The following is an 18,746-nucleotide window of genomic DNA, read 5'->3' as shown; positions in this document are numbered from 1 at the left end:
AACTTCCAATAAAATGGGATTAGAACTCATAATTTTTTAGATGAACGATTGATTGATTCTAGCACAGGGAAATTTTAACCGTTGGATCAGGTTAAGACACTAGTCTTCATCATTTATATAATGATATTTTATAAGCTAAGATGACCGATTACAAAGCATTAAATAACAGGGCAAAATGACAAAAAAATAAATTGCCCATATATCCAGAAGAGAAGTTAAAAGGAGAGGAAGAGAAACTATTCACCCCAGCACTAGTTAACTCCAACCCTGGAAAAGAAGATTGGAATCTGAACATCTGCTATGCTAATAAAATTATGTGTAGTCCCAAAACCTTCTGTCCAAAATCATTACTTTCGATTTCTCATGGCTTTTCATGAAATCGGATGCTCGTTTTTCGGTTGCCGTGAGGATGATAGACTTCATAATCGACGCAGAACTTCTTCCTTTGATCGTTTGCTTGGTGTGGATTCGGGCGATCTGGTAACAGTCATAAATAATCAAATGTAAGGAAGTAGAACATCCATTTTTAAGAATCAAGCTCAAAAACATATTCGCATCCTTTGATACTCGTTTTAGATGAAGCCCTTTCAGGATTTCAAAAAGTTCCATTCAAAACCTAGCATGATAAGCATCATGTAAAAGTAAAAGCCATGCAGACCATGAGGTATGAACCAAAAACACCCAAAATAAAGAAGCTTCTATGAGTACGAATGGCATGTGAGAAGTACATGCCCCTAGAATGCAAAACTCAGCATGCAAAACCAAAACAAGATGCAGAATATGACACTCCAATCGATCAGACTCAGTCAGGACTTGGCAGGGTGAATCCTATTTTCCAAAAAATTTCCAGGGTGAGGACCTGAATACATCCTTCAAAGTTCAAACAAGGGACAAAGAGAGATATAATACTTTCAAAGCCCCTTGACATCAGCCCCTTCTTATGTTACCTTGGTGAATTGGCGCGCTTTTGCACTGATTGATTTACAAGACTCGATGAATTACTCCCGGGTTCAACTTCAGCATCCTGAAATTTATTATCAATTAACAAGTGGTTAATCTGTGCCAGTGGAAATGACTAAATGCAATAGATCATTCAGGAAAAGAATAATTTTTCTAATCAGCATTTTAAAACCTGATTTTGAGTGTTAAGAAACTTAGTCCTCCAATTCTGCCCCAAGCAAAATCAGATGATGTAATAAACACTCTTCAAGGAAGTACATTAATCACCTCATTTTGCTTGCAAACTCATTAACAGGCTTGCTCATAACAATTAATTATCAGGTGAGCTAAAAAAAAAGAACATAGAATTCACATTTAGCAAAATTGTGTCCTAAATATCAACTTTTAAGAGAGTGAATAAATAGCTGCAAGTATTAATTGGGAGTACTTGGATAACGGGTAGAAACTAGGGACTGACCACCAAGTCCTTACCTCTTAAAAACGATAAATTGAGCCAGTTAAGGCAGCAGTAGCAGACATGAAGCCAGCTCACTCTCCTTTCAGTGTTATAGCTCTCACATCTTGGTGCAATGCAAAATCCAAAGAGGAGTGGTTTCTCTCCAGATAACCACTACCTCTAATCTGGAAATTTCTTGCCCACATACCCTTTATCCAAGCATCACCTTTTTTTAACAAAGAAATCAAATCAAGTACTGAAAGCATCATCAGGAATCCCCACCTCAGATGTACTATCTTTAGGCAACCCATCTTCTCTTAGTGCTTCACTTGATGCAGGATTCATGTCCCACAGAAATCCATTTTCAGTTCCAAGAGAAAGTTTATTGAAATCTCTATCCACGGCTCCTGAATGAGGTGCTATATATGCTACATATTTTTCTGAGATGCCATGTAAAAAACTACTCAGTTCCTTCCTGCACCTTTGCTTGGTGTCATAGTTGAGAAAAGCACAAACAACCAGAACAAGACATAAAAGAATCATTGCTGTCTAACGATGAACCCATATTATACCAATAGCATGTTATTCGCCAATATATGATGTATGTAATGGTGTATATCCATAACTCCATAAAGCTCAAAAAGGATTTAAAATTTTAACTCCTTCCAGCTAAAACTCGATAACATGGAGACACAACTCATAGGACCTTCGAAAAGGTTCAAAATGACTTATTGAAAACGTTTAAAAGAAAATAAATCATCTTATACACCAAGGACCTAACTCTCGGTCATTCATGTTAATATCAATCATATCTAAACTAAGACACTTGGTTCCCTCAGTCTTGAAACAAACGAAGTAACCCTTAAAATAACAAGAACTGCAAGGAAAATGAACAAGAATAAGCTCACCTGCCAGGTTATGAAGAGCAAGCTCAGCAGCTTGTTGCTGAGCATCCTTCCTTGTCTTGCCCATTCCAACACCAATCTTCTCACCAGTGAATAAAACCTAAATAAAATAAGCCAGCAAAATAAGCTGGTTTCTCAAAAGACATAAAACAGATTACACAAACTACAATTAGAGAGGGAAAAGAAAACAAGGGAACAAAGAGCATTTTTGCAAGCCGATTTCAGGAAGAAATACATGCCAATACATAAAGCAATTTCACAATTCAAGAAAACACAAACATAGTCGAAAAATCAGATCAATCCAGAAGAAATTCGTAAATTAGTAGCAAGGAAATAGACTTTTCACTGACCTCAACAGAAAATTGCAAATCCTTACTGGTGCTTACCACAGACCTGAACTCAAACTTTAGAGGACAAATTTTTTTCTTTTAAAAAAAAGGAAGAATTAAGCAAAGCAATCAAGCTTAAGTATAAACAAACTTGAACCTAACAAATTGTACCTTCGAACCACATCTTCGTCCAATTTCTTGTAGAACACCGATTGATAAATGGGAAGGTAGAAGATTCAATTTTCCACCTTCAGTAGAAGACACATGATTCTGACTTCCGCCAATCTCTGCAAGAGATTTCAAACAATAATTAATTGAAGCTGGGGCCAAACCTCTAAAACAGCCTTTACTCCAAATAGTAATAACAACGCATTTGCATTCCAAATCTTGGAACCATGTTCTTATCCCACAAGATTTAAATTAACACAACAATACACAAAAGGCTTTTCTACAGGTCAAGTAAACTCTTCTACTAATTTTGGTCTTTCTAGTCAACTTTTTCATTTATACATGTCTTTATATAATTTCTTGAGCATATTGACCTTCAATGCTTATATTCCAAACTTATCCTCCATGCATAGCACTTCTGTTTATTCAACACTCAAACTACTTCACTAAGTAATAGATTCACAAGACCACAAGCCTGCTTTCCATAGCATATCATGCAACCATTGCCAGACATGAGATGGAGCAAGAGTGATAGCTTCACATACCTAATGAATGAACTGCAGGCGGAACATTCTGTTTTTGAGTATCAAGTCCAGCACGTGCCTGAATATATACAATTAGAAAAGATATCCTTAATGATTCACACAGGTTATATGAGGTAAATCTGAAGGAATTTTGAACAAACCTCTTCAACTTTCACTTGGGATGCATGCGATGGTAAGCCAGTGGAAACAGAACCTGGCGCACTATGAGAAAATGGATTCTGATTTCGCAGTTTATCAGACTTTGTTGCATCAGATTCTTGAGCAGAGCCTGATGATCGATCATTTAGATGTGCTTTATTGTTGTCTTCTTCCACCAACCAACCTCCCTGAGGCAGTATTGACGATGAAGATATCTGTGCAGGTACTTTAGATAGGAGTGGAGGTTGGACTGAGCTCTGGTTCCTTAAGTCTAAACTCTGTTTTGTGCCAAGGGCTCTTCTCTTCATGTCATAATCACTATCAATAATGTTGCTATCTCTTCTTATAGAAGCTCCAAGCAAGGTGGGAGCTGAAAGCAGACCAGGAGCTCCAAGCAAACTAGGTTCTAAGATACAGTTAAAAACAAATAATGAGACAGAATATACTCCAACCCAGTACATCATGCCTTCAATTCAAAATAAAAGAATATTAAAAAAATGAAACCCATACTCTGAGAAGGCAATGGTGCTGTCAAAGATGCAGGACCAACAACATTGGGGGCAATTGTAGCAGGTAGCTGAGAGGTTTCAGACCTCAACTCAGGGTTATTCATTACAGGATGAGTGGAAGAGTCCGAAACATGCTTCTCCTCCTGAAGGAACTATAGATATTATAATAATGAAAATTAAGCAAAACGCATAATACAAAATAATCAAAAATTCAATCTGACGCATGCATATCAATAGGAGCAACTGAAAAGAATGATTAAAGCCAAAAGGTGTTAATTCACCAGATAACAGCCTTGCATGTATAGTTCAATTAAAATTTCATCCCAACTGACCAAAGTCCTCCACATAAATTCAATATTCGTTCACCATATAATTACCCAAAACTTACCAATTGATTCAATCTCCGCTCAACTTCAACTCCATTCATTCCTTCACTAATAGGCGCACCACTATTCCCATTTGGAGCAAAACCAGCATCCTGCAAAGTAATAACAAGTAAATACTTCAAATACAACTAGAAACTGAACGTTTCTCTCAATTAATTAATCATCAAATATTGTCAATTGAAGTACCTCTAACATCAAGTAGTTGCTCACATCAGGAGCAAGAGGCAGATTTACCACGTCATCTTCGTAAAAAACTTCAGATATTTTCCTTATTACATTCTCATCAAACTCTCTGGATAAAAAGTAGCATTAGAAATTAGAAATGCAATCATGAGAGGATGGTGAGGATGGATAGCCATCTACAAAGATTTGACCATTCAAAATTAACAGCTTACTTGAAAAACAAACCCCTGACATTGCATGCAACATTTCTTGCTACACAGAGAACAGGAACTGCATTTGCTGTCTAATAAAGGGGGGAGAAAATTTGCCAAAAAAATCAGGAACAAAAAAATCATATCTCAATAACTTGATTTACAAAAGGAATAGCATGTACCTCTGCCTGAGGAGCATAATATGGAGCAAATGGAGGAACTACGTGAACTCGAGGTTGATCCTTATCCTCCCAGACCTTTGAACGGTCATCAATTACCATTGCCATCTGAGGATGGCACTTGCCATCTCGGAACACATTTAGCAAAGATTTCCTAGAACCTGCAAAATTAAAAACAAACGTACATAAGAACTTTGCTAAAATAGATGGCAAGGTGGGTACCAACAAGAAAGGAAGACTACCTACTACTGCAGGTTCATTATTTGAACCATCAGTTTTTATATATGCTAATAGAAAATCAAGAATCAGAAACTTAATTTCCACAAAATAGCAGAATAACTTTCTGAAACTTCATATTCAGCATGATAAAGCATCAAGACCCAAGTACAAAAGAAAATATTAAAATTAGTAGAGACTTGCCAGATTTAACACAAACAACACGGTCCAGGAGTTGCTTTGAGCCTATCAGGTGTGCCTCTGGATCAAGAAGCCTCCACATCTCTAAGGCATAATCTCTTTCAGCCATAGTACAAACATAAACTTCAAAGCGTTTTCGTCCTTTTGCAGTCAAATAACTTCGCAATTCCTCCCATGCAGGACGTAACCTCACAAGCACACTGGTATCACGAATCTGAACAAAGAAAACTATTCATAAATGAGATAACATACACAGCATTATATTCCAAACAGACGCCATAAATCCATCCAATTTCTGTCTAAATGTTTCAAAGAACAATAATTGTAGACATTCACATAAAAATTTCATTTCTAGATCATTGAAATCACAGTAAGTTTAATTTACTACACTAAAACCGGTTTGGTAAGCACAGAAATGGGTTCAGTTAAATTGATAGTGATCCACAACTAAAATCCATTCGACTCAGCAGATTCCAATTCAAATCGTATCCTCTTTAAATTAAGGCATTGAACAAATCAACTATTTCTCTATTCGTCACAAATCCACACAATCGCAAAGAATCATCAAAATCATAGTCTAATAAACACAAATCCATTAATAGACAAACAACTACTTCAACAAAATACATGGCGCGAACTTTCTCTAACCTCAGGATTGATACGAGTAAGAACAATATTCCTCTCCTGCAACCTAATCACAGGCCGAACAACTTTCTCATGGCCATCAGACAAAGGAGGAACCTCTTCCATTTGAGCCTTAAACATTTTTCCATTATCCACGACGTAATCACTCTCCGTGTACTGCTTCAACAGCATCCGGTCATCTGTATACCTTCTTAATTCAGCCGACATCCCCGAACCCCGAATCAGATCATTCTCCCGCGCAAGCCAACCCCTTAGAGCTTCGATTCTATCCTCAAACGACTTCATTGTGTTCGCGACAATCAGCGTTTCGTCAAGATCAAAAACTATCGCGAGGCACCTTAAATTAAGCATTCCTAAGCAGGAATTGTACAGTCCTGTAGGAACCGAAAAGCACCAGAAGCACGGAAACTTCTTTTGTTTACTCGGCATTGGCACTAAGTGAACCTCCTCATCTCCAACCAAAACCACCGCCGTCTGAAGAAAAAAAAATAAACACAGTCGAAAATAACAAATTAAATTAAATTAAATTAAAAAACTAAAATGTAAATAACATTTCGACTTTAACGAAACCTTGAATTCGTAAAACCAAGAGGCGTGGAGGTGAATCAAATGCGGTTGTTCGACAGGGGAAGAGGATTCCAGCTTGCAACGAACGGGGGATGAGGAAACGGTGTGGAGAACGGAAAGAGGAATGCATCGTTCGCTGGGAGGGGAGATGTGGTGGATTCGAATTTCGTTGTTTGGGAATTGGAAATTCGTGTCCGAGACAGGGATAGTGTCCAGTTCTCCCAAACAAACGTCTCCGTGATAGACCACCGATTTAAACCCTAAACGACTCATTAAAGGAACAAAAATAAATCCCACCTCGATTCGGGAATAAGGAGTTTAAAGAAAGGAAATTTCCAAGAATGGATGGCAAAACAGTAAATGTACGGATAATTTGGGGCGAAAGATGGAAATTCCTACGTTCCTGCTTCTCTTCTCTCACTTACTCACTCACTCGCTCACTCTCTCTCTCTCTCTTCGCTTCTCGCTCGGCACTCCCTTCCTCCCTCCCTCCCTCTCTATCTCTCTAACCTACACGGGATTTTTTAAACAAGAGGGGGCTGATTCTCTATTTATAGGCGAGATGATCTCTTTATTTAAAGAGGCATCGGGTTTGGATAAAATTTCGAAAATACCAGGATGTACGGCCCAGTTCCCTTTGGCCAGCGAAACTGCGAATGTAATAAAATCATCATGATTAAGTTCGCAAGAGGTACAAGGGACGGTGGGACCATGCTGTACACGTGGCATTAAGTATGGCTCCTGATTCTGGACACCGCTTTGACACCGTTCATCTTTTTGTTTGGGATGGTGTCATAGACATTAGCTAAAAATAATTAAAATACTATTTTTTTAAGAACAAATATTTCATTTAATGCATTATGTCACCTAAAGAAAAAATTAATCTACTTAAACCGGAACAAAATAACCAATTTTATTGAAGTTTAAAAATTTTTCTAGTTTCTTTTTTATATATACCTCAAAATTAAAATATTGAAATGTACTAAAAATAAAATAAAATATTGGACAATAAAGCGTTCTAGTTTTACCATATGATGATTGGTTTAAGGAGTATGGTTTAATGCTTCAATATTTGATTTTTTTTCTATTTTTCATATAGTTTATCAAAAGCAAATTTTGCTTCAAATCATAAAAATGCATTGAATTTTAAGTTAAAATCATAGATTTAAAATAAAATATAAAAGTTATAGATACAAAGCTACTTAGTTTGTCTTGTTAAGATAAGCACAAACATAGATCACACAATGAAAAATGCATGGTATACAACTAATAATTTTTTTTATTTCAATTCAATCAAAGTCAATCATATTTTGCCATCGAAATCTTACCTTCTGTCTTAGTTTTGATTATTTATTAATTAAAAAGTAATAAAATTTTTATTTAATATTTTTTGTTATCATTTACGTCTATTGTCTTGTTAAGTGATTTTATGTTCACGTGATAATAATTTTTTAAAATATTTTATTTCACACATGAGCATGATCAAGTGGTAAAGTAATTAATATAAAATATCAAGTGAGATATCATTTTTTTAAGTCGGTATCATTATCTTTTAATATATTAATGACCAAAATAATGCTAATATTTAAAATTTTTATGAATAAACTATTATTTGTTAAAATTAAATGATTAAAATAAAAAAATTTTAAAAAGTTTGGTGATCAAAAAGATAATTAATATATACATAAGGTATAGTTAGTACATGCATAAAATATAATTAATACGTTGTATATCTATACTTTTAATCTAAAAAACATATCTATTAAATAGAATAAAATTCTTACTCATAAATTTAAGACTAATTTCACCTCTTGCTTCATTCAATTTCATCATTCTATCTATTATTAATGTAGCATTTTTTATATTTTATCCCGTTGGACCTTGTAACATTCTAATATCTAATTAGATAGGTTATGATAACTCTTGTCATAAACGCACATTCCTAATTTAAAAAACATATTTATAAAATATATGAAGGTACTAACTTATAAGTTTAAAATTCATTTAGTTTATTATTGATGTAAGATCCATTGCAAATACATGTCAATATATTTATAAAGTTTAGCTAAAATAGTGTCAATATTTAAATTGTTGTTGAATCAAATATTATTTTTTTTACAATTGAGTGATTAAAATAAAAAGTTTAAAAAATTTTAGTAATCAAAAAGATAATTTACTATAGAAAAATACATAGATAATGTTCAATCCTTATATACACAATGTATAGCTAGTACATGCATAAATTAAAGTTAATATGTCATGAGCTCATACTTCTCACTTAAAGGATATATTTATTAGATGTAATAAGATTATTGTTTATAAAATTAAGATTCGTTACGTTATTTATGGATACAAGATTCGTATATTTTATTTTATTTAATTATGTATTTATTTGATAAAAAAATTAAATAAATCTTGATATCATTGGGTATAAATTTAAATTTTTGATAAAAAATATATTTGTAAAATAAAAAAATAATTATTTATAAATCTAAAATTTATTTTATTTTTTTAATAATGTAAGATTGGTGTAAATACACGTTAATATATACTTAAAGTTTAACCAACTTTAGAAGGTTGTTCATTCACAAGGTACAACATTACCTACAAAGGATACAGTTTAACAGTTGCACACGATAATTGTTTAACAAGCGTGATTGACTGATTGGGACATAGGGGTCCCACCGAATGCTACTATTGTTGGATTCGATATGCGTATCTATGAAGGACTGATACACTCCCAACCACAGAAGCGTAGCCCACGCCGCACCATGCAACAGAGGCTTCTCTAACGCAACAGCTGAACACTGGAGGCAGTGGGGACACGGTCAAGGAAAAAGGCGGGCGCTGTATCAAACTAGAAAAACATCGGAAGCCTTCAACTCCAGGATAATCAAACACGTGGCGACACTCCATTCATTTAAACGTAGATTCTTTCCATTCGTTGATCACCATCTGGCAATTGTTCGTCAGCACGAATGTAACGTATCAAAAGCATCTGAGATTCTGTTCTGTGCAATCGCTCATGGTTTTTAACTGAAGAAAAATATACAGAGGAAGAGAGAGAGGTTTACTGAAACCGCAGCGATCGGTTAGGGTCGGGGGAGAGAAAGAAGCATTTGAAAACGATGTCGTCTCGTCCATTCGACGACGATGGCTACATAGGCTACGACCCTCGCCTCGCTTCGCAGCGATTCGAGTCGTACTCAAACTTCGAAACCGACTCGGTCAAGGACTCGGTTGCTGATTCCCCTCCGATGTTCAACAATCAATCATACGGTACTGGAGATGACGTGTTCGTATCTCAACCGACGCCGGAAACACCTTCTCCACCGCCGATCTACGGTAGTGGTGGCGGATACTCTGCTTTCTCACCGGAGGAGAACGGGAAGGGATTCAACGGAGAGTTTGGAGGACTGGATGATCCGATCTTGCCTCCACCTGCAGATATGGAGCCAGAGGAAGGCTTTGCTTTGAGAGAGTGGCGCAGGTAAGCTTACGAGTAACTCTGTCGAACTTCGTTTCTGTTGATTGACACATACATCAAATTTGAGAAATATTGAGCAAATTTCTGTAATATTCAGAATTTAAAAGGCTCATATATATAAATTGCTATTAGCTCTTTTTTTTTTTTTGGTAAAATCTGAGTTGATGAAGTGTCTGGAAGTTGATTTCTGATGATCTAACGGTTTAAGTTGAATCTATGGATTGGCAGACAGAACGCGATTCAGCTGGAGGAGAAGGAGAAGAAAGAGAAGGAGATGTTGGAGCAAATCATAAAGGAAGCAGACGAGTACAAAGTTGAATTCTATAGGAAGAGAAGCACTGCTGTTGAAAACAACAAAGCCTCCAACAGGGAGAAGGAGAAGGTGATGGATCAATCACAATTTCTTATACTACGTTTTATATTGTATAAAAAGTTTAATGGACTACCATATTTTTTGCCCATCACTTTCATCTTGTGAATCTTAAGCAAAAGTTTCATGTTTATAGATTTACCATGTTAACAAGCTTGTTTCTTGAGTATAATTCTACTTATGTGGAGAAAGATCGATATGGATTTTATTAAGCTACTTGATTTCCTAAGAAAATTGGTCTGGGATTATTAATTGATAACAGAGGTGGTTCTGAAGGTAACAGGACAAAAAGTGTGACTAGTGTGTGTATGTTACCTTAAAGTTGACATGAATTTATTATGCGTTTCGTTATCCTACACAGAGTTGTTGAAATTGCTTTAGCATTGACTGAGTTGCAGGTGTTGTGAAATTCCTTCTTCTTGGTAGTTGTCTTGTCATAGTTTATTATGTGAACATGCATTGTCATAATAGTTGACTTTTTGGTACCAAATAAATGATATATGCAATTGCTGTTCAGCTCTACTCTGAAAGGAAAGGTGCAGTGCAGTGTTCATGGTCATAGCCTATGTGGGCTGGAGCTAATTCTGAAGGTCATGGGATGAAGAGTGTGAATATTACCTTGAAGTTGACATGAATTTATGATGTGTTTCATTATCCTTCGTGGAGTTGGTGAATTTGCTTTAGCATTGACTAAGTGTTGCAGCTTATTGTGAAATCCATTCTTCTTGGTAGTTGACTTGTCATAGTATAATATTATGTGAACATGCATTGTCATAGTAGTTGACTTCCTGGCACCAAATTAAATGATATGCTCAATTGCTGTTTCAGCTTTACTCTGAAAGAAAAGGAGTAGTGCAGTGCTCATGGTCATAGCTGTTTACATTGTGGGACGGTTTTATGTTGAGTGTCAAGCCAGTGACTGACATTGAGATTACCTGTCTTGGATTGTATATGACAGTTATTCTTGGCAAGCCGGGAGAAGTTCCATGCTGAATCTGAGAAAAACTACTGGAAGGCAATTGCAGAACTTATCCCACATGAGGTGCCAGCTATAGAGAAGAGGGGGAAGAAAGATAAAGAGAAGAAACCTTCCATTGTTGTGATCCAGGGACCTAAACCTGGGAAGCCAACTGACCTCTCGAGAATGCGTCAGATACTTGTCAAGCTAAAGCACAATCCCCCTCCCCACATGAAGCCCAAACCGCCACCACCAGCAGAAGCCAAGAAAGATGCTAAAACCGGTACTCCTGCTCCCCCTGTGGCCCCTGGTGCTGGTCCCAGTGCTGCTCCCCCCAAGACAGCTGCTGCAACTACTCCAAAGACCGTTGCTGCTTCTTGAGAATGAAGCTGCTGAGTATTCATGTGACAAGTAAATTAGTGTGATTACAATACTTTTTTGGTTTGTATAATCCTTTACTTTTCTGTTTGAAAGTTCCTCTGGCTGTCGGTGTTCCGTGTGTTTTGTCTTTATGAATCAAAACCTTTTTGTTTTTGGGCCCTGCATATATATCTTGTCTAAGTTATCTTCTTGCCTTGGGCCTCCTTCTTGTCTAATTGTCTAGTCTAAGTTCATATTGTTTTACTTTTGAGGTCTGAGCAAGTGTTGCTTTGGGCAGGGGTGCAGAATTTTCCTGTCCTTGACATTAGTTTTCAATCCCGTGGGCTCAACCAGATGGCCCGCCTTGTTCGTTTCGGAAAGAATAGCCTCCTACATTGCGGCCGTCTTCGCTGAGCAGGACAAGCTGGGCGCAGTTACCGCCGCATGTCGGAGGAAAGGAGTCTGAGGTAAAACATAGACCGGTAAATGCCATCTGTTGGCGGCGCTTTCCATCCATAACATTATCACATTTTCCAATTTATTAAACGGAGAAGGGATATATGCACAGTTCGGAGCAAGTTCATGGTTATTACAGTTGAATTAGGCAGTTCTTTCTCGACACAGTTATATGGGTAAACATTAATACGACATTGTTAATTAAATGAGTCAAATTTTAGATATATATAGATACGTTTATTATATATATTATATGATACTATAAGATTAACACATTTATTAAATAAGTTTAATCAAATTTTATATGCCTTCATACTATTATGATGTCAAACTCATTTAAACATAAACATAATTAATCTGTTTAAATAGATATTATAAATAAATTAATTTGATGATATTATACAAATTGATATGATAACATAATTAATTAAATAAATTAAAATTATAACATTTGAGTTAAGTTGATTTAATCTGTTTAAGATATGATATTATCATATTTTAAATGTAGTAACACGTTTAACATTTGAAACACGATAATTTTAAATTTAAACTAACTCGACTCAATAACCAACTTCAATTGGGTACATTAATTTCTCACCAATTACACAAATGGGTCTATGGACATGGAATCAACCTTTGACCTTCTGGTCACAACTGCTGGTATTTTCAAAAAATGAGAGTAAAAAAAAAAAAGACTAGCAATGATCTGTAGTGTACCACTATCTCGTGTAAATCAAATGGAATGGTCAGGGCAGTAAAACTGTAAGAAAGATCAGGCAACCAGCCAGTGCATCACCTAGGAAGCATCTCTGTTATGTTGTGAGAACTATAAATGTTGGTTGAGGAAGAAGGATGAGCCGATTGCTTGCCTTTGGTCTTTGAAGAATATGATGTCCCCGAGCCACTAGCCCCCAAGTGCCGAGAGGTTGGACCCTTGCAAACACCTGGCTCAGTCAGTATCTTCTCATTGAGATGCACATCTTTGGAAAGCATCTCCACCACTTGCTTCATGGTTGGTCTTTGGTGTGCAGCTGCTTGGGTGCAAAACAGGGCCACCTTGATGAACCTCATCACCTCACCTTGTGGATAGTTAGTCAGCTCTGGATCAACAATGTCTAGAAGCCTTTCTTCTTGTTTGAGTTTCCATGTCTGCAAACAGCAGCATTTCTAGTTTCTGTCAGCACAAGTTCAGTTCCATTCCCTTAAAAGTAATGGGAAAAAGGTTTTGAAAGATACCCATTCAACCAGAAGCATCAATTCCACTCCAAATGCTGTCTTGCTGCTACTTCTGCCACTGATTACTTCAAGCACAAGCACCCCAAAACTGTATACATCTGCCTTCTTGGTTAGCTGTCCTAAAAGGGCATACTCCGGAGCCAAGTATCCACTGCAGAAACATAAGATTATAAGTGGGATGCAATGACAGAAATAGAAGAAATGGCAACAGAAGGCAAAGGACATGAAAGAAAATCATGAGAAAGATTCCATGTTGTAGATCTGAGTAAGCCTTTTACGTGAGAGTTCCATGTCTTTTATCTTTCCTGTTCTATGCTTGCTAATGTTGAAACAGAGAATTTGCAGACGCTAAAAAGATGGTTTTGTAAGGCATGAATCCTTCAAACCTCATGAATTTAAACAGTTTAGGCTGCTCATAATCAAAGGATGGAATGCAATGAGAATCAAGCTTACACTGTTCCTGCTACTCGAGTACTGACATGAGTGACATTTTCCGGGAAAAGCTTAGCTAGACCGAAATCCCCAATTTTAGGCTGAAAATTTCTATCTAGAAGTATATTACTAGCTTTAATATCCCTGTGGACGATATGGGGTACAGCTTCATAATGAAGAAATGCAAGACCAGAAGCTGTACCCAAGCATATAGCAGCTCTCCTAGGCCAATCCAGAGCAACGTATTTACTTCTCGAACCTGAAAAATTATGATTTCTGGACATTAGCACACCCTGAAAGCTTGAAACCTACCTACATTTTTGTCTCTTAAGTAGAATGCATTGGATAGACATAAGACAAAGTAGAAGGCATAGGAGTTATATGGTTACCAAGTAAAACACTGGCAAGGCTGTTATTCTCCAGATACTCGTAAACCAATATCCGATGATTGTCATCAACGCAACAGCCAACTAGTTCAACAAGGTTCGGATGTCGTATGTTTGATATCATATCGATCTCTGTCACGAATTCACGCGATCCTTGTTTAGACTCTGCAGAGAGAGTCTTGATGGCTACCTGAGTACCATCTCTCAAAACTCCCTGCAATCAATCACAAAAGGCAAAGTCTTAGGACTATTATTTTCCTAATAAATCTAACATGGCATTGACACAGGACCCCAGTATGCATACAGAAACCAGAAAATCTGCTCTCTCTTCTCTCTCTCTCTCTCTCTCTCTCTTACACACACACACACACAAACTCATGCGAAAACACCCAGCAGACACAGATGCTCTCTTCCAAAGGATTGAACATCTACTGTAAAGACATCAAAACTAAAGAATGGCCATTTTGCTTTACCCTGTAGACAACTCCAAAACCACCTCCACCGATTCTGTTTGATGGATGGAAATCTGATGTTGCTGATCTCAACGAATTATATGAAAAGAGCCTTATATTGTCGGTGGCAAACTCTAGCCATGCACAAATACAACAAATACATGAGCAGATGAGAACCTTGTCAGGTACTACATAATACAAAAATATCCAATAGAAAACAAAAAGTAGAACGATCTGATGGCACCCTGTGCTTCAAACAGAAAAATAAATCAGGAAAGCACAAGGAACTCATTAGAGAAAAATAAATGAATCTACTGTAGGCTAGACCAGAAACACAGCAAAAGAGAGTAAGCCAATGTTGAGTTTTTCAGAAGTTCTTTGTTCTTCCAAATGTTTTTGATATATCAGGTACTCATTCTACTGATATACAGCCTAACAATGTGCTCTTTCCTTGGTGATTCTTTTACAGAAACAACCAAAACCAAAGTCAGTAGTAGGAATTTCAACAATATATAGAAAAAGAAGCCACAAAACCGTAATTAGCACATATTTCACTACCAAGCAGACCCACATTTTCTTTCCAGGCTTTAACAACCTGCATTGCCTACGTATGTTCAACTAGTTGTCTTGTTGGTAAAGTAAGTGGATCAAGAGCTCAAACAAAGGAACAGAGCTTTACACAAATGCCGTTGAAAGGTGATTACAGAATTGCCTTCCTCTAAAATGCTTACAACTTTGACAATCTAAATAAAAAAGAAGCAGAAAACAACAAAAGAAACAAGCCCATAAACAAATCAACTGAATTAGACTCAAATTCTTACCATGAGCTTGTTTCTGGTCCTGACTATTCCTTCCCTTGAACAGTTCAAACAAACCAAAGCACCTACAACTCATGGCAAACACAGTTACCAAATTAAGATCTTGGAGCTACACACCTGAACCCATATAAACCAGATCTCTCATTCAACCCTGAAAACACCAAGCCAAAGACTTGTTAATTGTCTCATAAAGCAAAAAGAAGCAATATTGAAGGCAGTAAAGTACCCAACAGAACCAGTTAAATGAAACAGAACAAAAAGATCAAGTAGGTAAATTCGCCAACCTAGCAAACCTAGAATGTTAAGATTTAGTAAAACCTTCTCAGAATCAACAAATCCTAACCTGAGTTCCCAGGTGTTTGTATGCTGATAAGATATGGTTTGGTTGAAGAAAATTCCGAAAGAAAGCCCCTCGAAGGATGGTGGAGCAGACAGAATTGGGAAACAAGTAGATCCATTTATCATCAAAGGGTAGACGAAATGTGTTGTAAAATTTGACTAGGAATTGATAAATAGGAGGAAGCAAAGAGTTGGCCATTAACACAAAGGGGTGAAAGAGATACTGAAAGTGACAACCTTGGGTTAGATTTTCTTAAAAATGGCAAAGACACGATAGCCGAAAAGCCTTGTTCACACTTTGATGATAAGAGTTGGAGTTGGTGAGTTTGATAGGCAGTGACTTTTGCTTTCAATAAACTAAAGGAGTTTTCATTAGTATTTGTGGATACTTGCATTTCTTAATTTAGACGGGCAAATGGTTTTGTTGACTTGTAGGATTGCTTTCTTCAACCATTCAAACTCCTTTTGCCAAAAAAAACCTATCAAAATTTCTCTATAAGTAAACTAAAACAAAGCAAAGCATTGCCCCGAAGTTCCATTTTCCAAAAGGATTTGGCTTTGATGATAGTAATTTAAGGTCAAATAGAGAACTTGCCAGTGGATTTGACATTGCCTCTGACTATTTCTGAAAGCAAAATCTAGCAGCAAACTGCAAACATGGTCCACAAGACCCTGGACGGTGGACCTTCATATATTTGGAAGCAAATGGGAGCAGCATCAAGGCTTCACTCTCAATTTTCAAAAAGTCAAAGGAGTTGTAGAAAATCAAGCACAGTTCCACAAGTTGTCCTGTCATAATGAAACTACTTTTGACATTTATGAATTGGAATGTGAAATGGATTCTTGCTTGTTTTTTCTGCGCCTTCTTCTCACAGTGACACCTTGTGTCAACTTGGCCAGTAAGCCTGCTTGAAACTGTTTGCCTTGGAAGTCTACAATTTTGACAGAATCAAAGTATCCCAAAAGCAAGAATTCATATTTAACCATCCCTATCTCCTTCAGTGGTCGAATCCTAGTATGTTTGACTTGAGACAATTGTTCCTGGAGGGTGTCACTAGGAAATTTCCACTGTTGAAATTATCCTTTAAAGTCTCCTTACTTAACTTGAAAAAGAAAAGAAAAGAAAACTACAAGTAGATAATATCTTATTAGAGTTATACTATGATTCTGTCGATTAATTAAAAATAGAGTAGGAATGGGATTATGATTAACCTTATATATATCTTATTTATCGAGTCTCTGTTAACTTATTCAGTTAATTTCTCTTCTTAGAGCAAATGTCGAAGCTAACTCCAAACAAAGCAAACGGCCTTGACACGGAGAATCATTCGTGGGGCCAAAATCTGCAAGAGGCGACTGTTAGCATCCCAGTTTCTCAGGGAACCAGATCAAGGGACGTTATCTGCGATATAAAGAAGAAGTATCTGACGATTGGGTTAAAGGGTCAGGCTCCGATTCTTGACGGGGAGTTGTTCGGGATGGTGAAACCCGACGAATGCTACTGGAGCTTGGAGGACCAAAGCATGATCTCTGTGTTTCTGACCAAGTGTGATAAGTCCAACTGGTGGAAATCCTTGTTGAAGGGAGGTCCCGAGATTGACACTCAGAAGGCAGAACCTGAGCCCAGCAAGTTGTCTGATTTGGACTTTGAAACGAGGTCAGCCGTCGAGAAGATAATGTTTGATCAGAGACAGAAACAATTGGGGCTTCCCACCAGCCAGGAGATCGAGAACCAAGAGATGCTCAAGAAATTCATGGCTCAGAATCCGAATTTCGACTTCTCCAATGCTAAGATGATGTAAAGCCAATAAGATTAGCTCCATACATTTTTTCGTTTTTAGTTACATTATAATATCTTATTCGGGTTACTATTAATTAGAGTTACCCTCTAAATAATATTAAGATTAATTCCTTTTTATATTTTATTTATTTATTTATTTACATAGTTTAAAATTTTTTAATACATAATTTAGAGTTCTCTATTTTATATTATTAATAAAATTATGAAAATTTCCAAAATTTGTTTAAAAGATATCTATATTATATAAAAGGAAGCTCTGACGGGACTTGTAACGCTTGGTCAAGCGAAGGTTAAAGGAGGGGTTGTGAAGCTTGAACAAAGCTTTCAACCGTCTTTTAATAGAATTCTCAAATTTTGTAACGTATTTGATGGATGAGTTGTATTTTTAAATTTAATCACGTGTTTAATAAATGAACCGTATTTTAAAGAATATAAGTTTGACGGACCTCCAATAAAAACTAATTCCACTAAATTAATTCAATGGAAAGGTACTTGAAAAGTATTGCTATTAGAACCTTTATTTATTTAACTGTCTACCTTAAAAGATTTTGGTTGGAAGTTGGTACAAAAGATTGGCTGCGCACCAGGGAATTCTGTTTTGAGTTATCTACACTGTGGGTCAATTTGTGCCGTTTGTGCTCCATCATTGAAACTTACGAGGCTTGAAGGAAGCACTCTGCTTTGTCTTTTTGACTTAATTACTGATTTTTTATTTTTTAAATTATATTATATTTTTTTATTATACTCAAAACCCATAATTTTTATAAAAAAAAATTATAACCTTTCAATTCAATTCAATTTTGACTTAAACACTAATTTTTTATTTTTTAACTTATTTTATTATTATACTCAAAACCTGTAATTTTTACTTTCAATTCAATTTCAATTAATTTTTTTATACATATTCTTAAATATCACATCATATATCTTATCAATCCATAAAATCAATGGATTAATAATTTTTTAAAAAATTAATAGATCAATAGTGTAAATCAACATTGAATTTGACTGTTCTTAATTTTGCGTTTAAATTAAAAGTTCATGTCAATACGAACTAAAAAATAACGATTTTTTTAATAATTTTTTTCCGTAT

At 36.1% G+C, this 18,746-nt stretch overlaps 4 protein-coding genes across 11 annotated transcripts; 2 read left to right on the top strand and 2 right to left on the bottom strand.

Moving 5' to 3' along the window:
- Positions 1-112: 112 nt before the first annotated feature.
- CPL2 (carboxyl-terminal domain (ctd) phosphatase-like 2) lies at positions 113-7,068 on the bottom strand. 5 transcript variants are annotated; one of them, XM_021433942.1, is made up of 16 exons: positions 6,562-7,068; positions 5,995-6,465; positions 5,350-5,560; positions 4,933-5,090; positions 4,772-4,842; positions 4,563-4,668; positions 4,379-4,468; positions 3,992-4,142; positions 3,484-3,887; positions 3,344-3,401; positions 2,802-2,917; positions 2,652-2,726; positions 2,305-2,401; positions 1,679-1,836; positions 948-1,024; positions 113-477 (listed from the first exon to the last, which is right to left on the bottom strand). In XM_021433942.1, the coding sequence occupies exons 1-16, from the start codon at positions 6,829-6,831 to the stop codon at positions 420-422; spliced, it is 2,571 nt and encodes an 856-aa protein (XP_021289617.1). In that variant the 5' UTR covers positions 6,832-7,068; the 3' UTR covers positions 113-419. The 5 variants fall into 5 exon arrangements, 4 of the variants coding, with proteins under 4 accessions (XP_021289617.1, XP_021289622.1, XP_021289623.1 ...); XR_002445552.2 differs by having other exon boundaries at positions 416-477; positions 1,432-1,836; XM_021433947.2 differs by lacking the exons at positions 113-477; positions 948-1,024; positions 1,679-1,836 and having other exon boundaries at positions 2,305-2,428.
- Positions 7,069-9,442: 2,374 nt separating this feature from the next.
- LOC110420440 (clathrin light chain 2-like) lies at positions 9,443-12,395 on the top strand. Of its 2 annotated transcripts, XM_021433754.2 has the most exons (4): positions 9,443-10,048; positions 10,274-10,427; positions 11,374-11,784; positions 12,032-12,395. In XM_021433754.2, exons 1-3 carry the CDS (start codon positions 9,687-9,689, stop codon positions 11,752-11,754), a joined length of 897 nt encoding a protein of 298 aa, XP_021289429.1. In that variant the 5' UTR covers positions 9,443-9,686; the 3' UTR covers positions 11,755-11,784; positions 12,032-12,395. The 2 variants fall into 2 exon arrangements, with proteins under 2 accessions (XP_021289429.1, XP_089640340.1); XM_089784214.1 differs by lacking the exon at positions 12,032-12,395 and having other exon boundaries at positions 9,444-10,048; positions 11,374-11,944.
- A 294-nt stretch (positions 12,396-12,689) lies between these two features.
- On the bottom strand, positions 12,690-16,204 carry LOC110420439 (Protein kinase superfamily protein). Of its 3 annotated transcripts, none has more exons than XM_021433752.2 (7): positions 15,798-16,204; positions 15,517-15,664; positions 14,717-14,829; positions 14,247-14,457; positions 13,879-14,116; positions 13,426-13,576; positions 12,690-13,338 (listed from the first exon to the last, which is right to left on the bottom strand). In XM_021433752.2, exons 2-7 carry the CDS (start codon positions 15,587-15,589, stop codon positions 12,982-12,984), a joined length of 1,143 nt encoding a protein of 380 aa, XP_021289427.1. In that variant the 5' UTR covers positions 15,590-15,664; positions 15,798-16,204; the 3' UTR covers positions 12,690-12,981. The 3 variants fall into 3 exon arrangements, with proteins under 3 accessions (XP_021289427.1, XP_021289428.1, XP_021289426.1); XM_021433751.2 differs by having other exon boundaries at positions 12,691-13,338; positions 15,857-16,203; XM_021433753.2 differs by lacking the exon at positions 15,798-16,204 and having other exon boundaries at positions 14,717-14,827; positions 15,517-15,656.
- Positions 13,624-17,711, top strand: LOC110420441 (protein BOBBER 2-like). Its single transcript, XM_021433755.1, has 2 exons — positions 13,624-13,690; positions 17,125-17,711. The coding sequence occupies exon 2, from the start codon at positions 17,130-17,132 to the stop codon at positions 17,652-17,654; it is 525 nt and encodes a 174-aa protein (XP_021289430.1). The 5' UTR covers positions 13,624-13,690; positions 17,125-17,129; the 3' UTR covers positions 17,655-17,711.
- Positions 17,712-18,746: the final 1,035 nt, after the last annotated feature.

The sequence above is a fragment of the Theobroma umbraticum genome, unplaced genomic scaffold, assembly GCF_002168275.2.
Source record: "Theobroma umbraticum cultivar Fairchild unplaced genomic scaffold, ASM216827v3 scaffold_86.0, whole genome shotgun sequence".
NCBI lineage: Eukaryota > Viridiplantae > Streptophyta > Magnoliopsida > Malvales > Malvaceae > Theobroma > Theobroma umbraticum.
This window is presented reverse-complemented; position numbering and strand designations above follow the sequence as displayed.

Excerpts from the sequence above, each read along its gene's own strand:
- CPL2 (XM_021433942.1), bottom strand. The coding sequence starts at position 6,831 with ATGAGTCGTTTAGGGTTTAAATCGGTGGTCTATCACGGAGACGTTTGT. Across the intron at positions 3,402-3,483 it reads CCCAAGTGAAAGTTGAAGAG|GCACGTGCTGGACTTGATAC; the intron begins GTTTGTTCAAAA and ends GTATATATTCAG. Across the intron at positions 2,918-3,343 it reads GCCTGCAGTTCATTCATTAG|AGATTGGCGGAAGTCAGAAT; the intron begins GTATGTGAAGCT and ends AATCTCTTGCAG.
- LOC110420440 (XM_021433754.2), top strand. The coding sequence starts at position 9,687 with ATGTCGTCTCGTCCATTCGACGACGATGGCTACATAGGCTACGACCCT. Across the intron at positions 10,049-10,273 it reads GCTTTGAGAGAGTGGCGCAG|ACAGAACGCGATTCAGCTGG; the intron begins GTAAGCTTACGA and ends ATGGATTGGCAG. Across the intron at positions 10,428-11,373 it reads CCAACAGGGAGAAGGAGAAG|TTATTCTTGGCAAGCCGGGA; the intron begins GTGATGGATCAA and ends TGTATATGACAG.
- LOC110420439 (XM_021433752.2), bottom strand. The coding sequence starts at position 15,589 with ATGAGTTGTAGGTGCTTTGGTTTGTTTGAACTGTTCAAGGGAAGGAAT. Across the intron at positions 14,830-15,516 it reads GGACCAGAAACAAGCTCATG|AGTTTGCCACCGACAATATA; the intron begins GTAAGAATTTGA and ends GTGCATGGCTAG. Across the intron at positions 13,339-13,425 it reads TGATGCTTCTGGTTGAATGG|ACATGGAAACTCAAACAAGA; the intron begins GTATCTTTCAAA and ends TGCTGTTTGCAG.
- LOC110420441 (XM_021433755.1), top strand. The coding sequence starts at position 17,130 with ATGTCGAAGCTAACTCCAAACAAAGCAAACGGCCTTGACACGGAGAAT.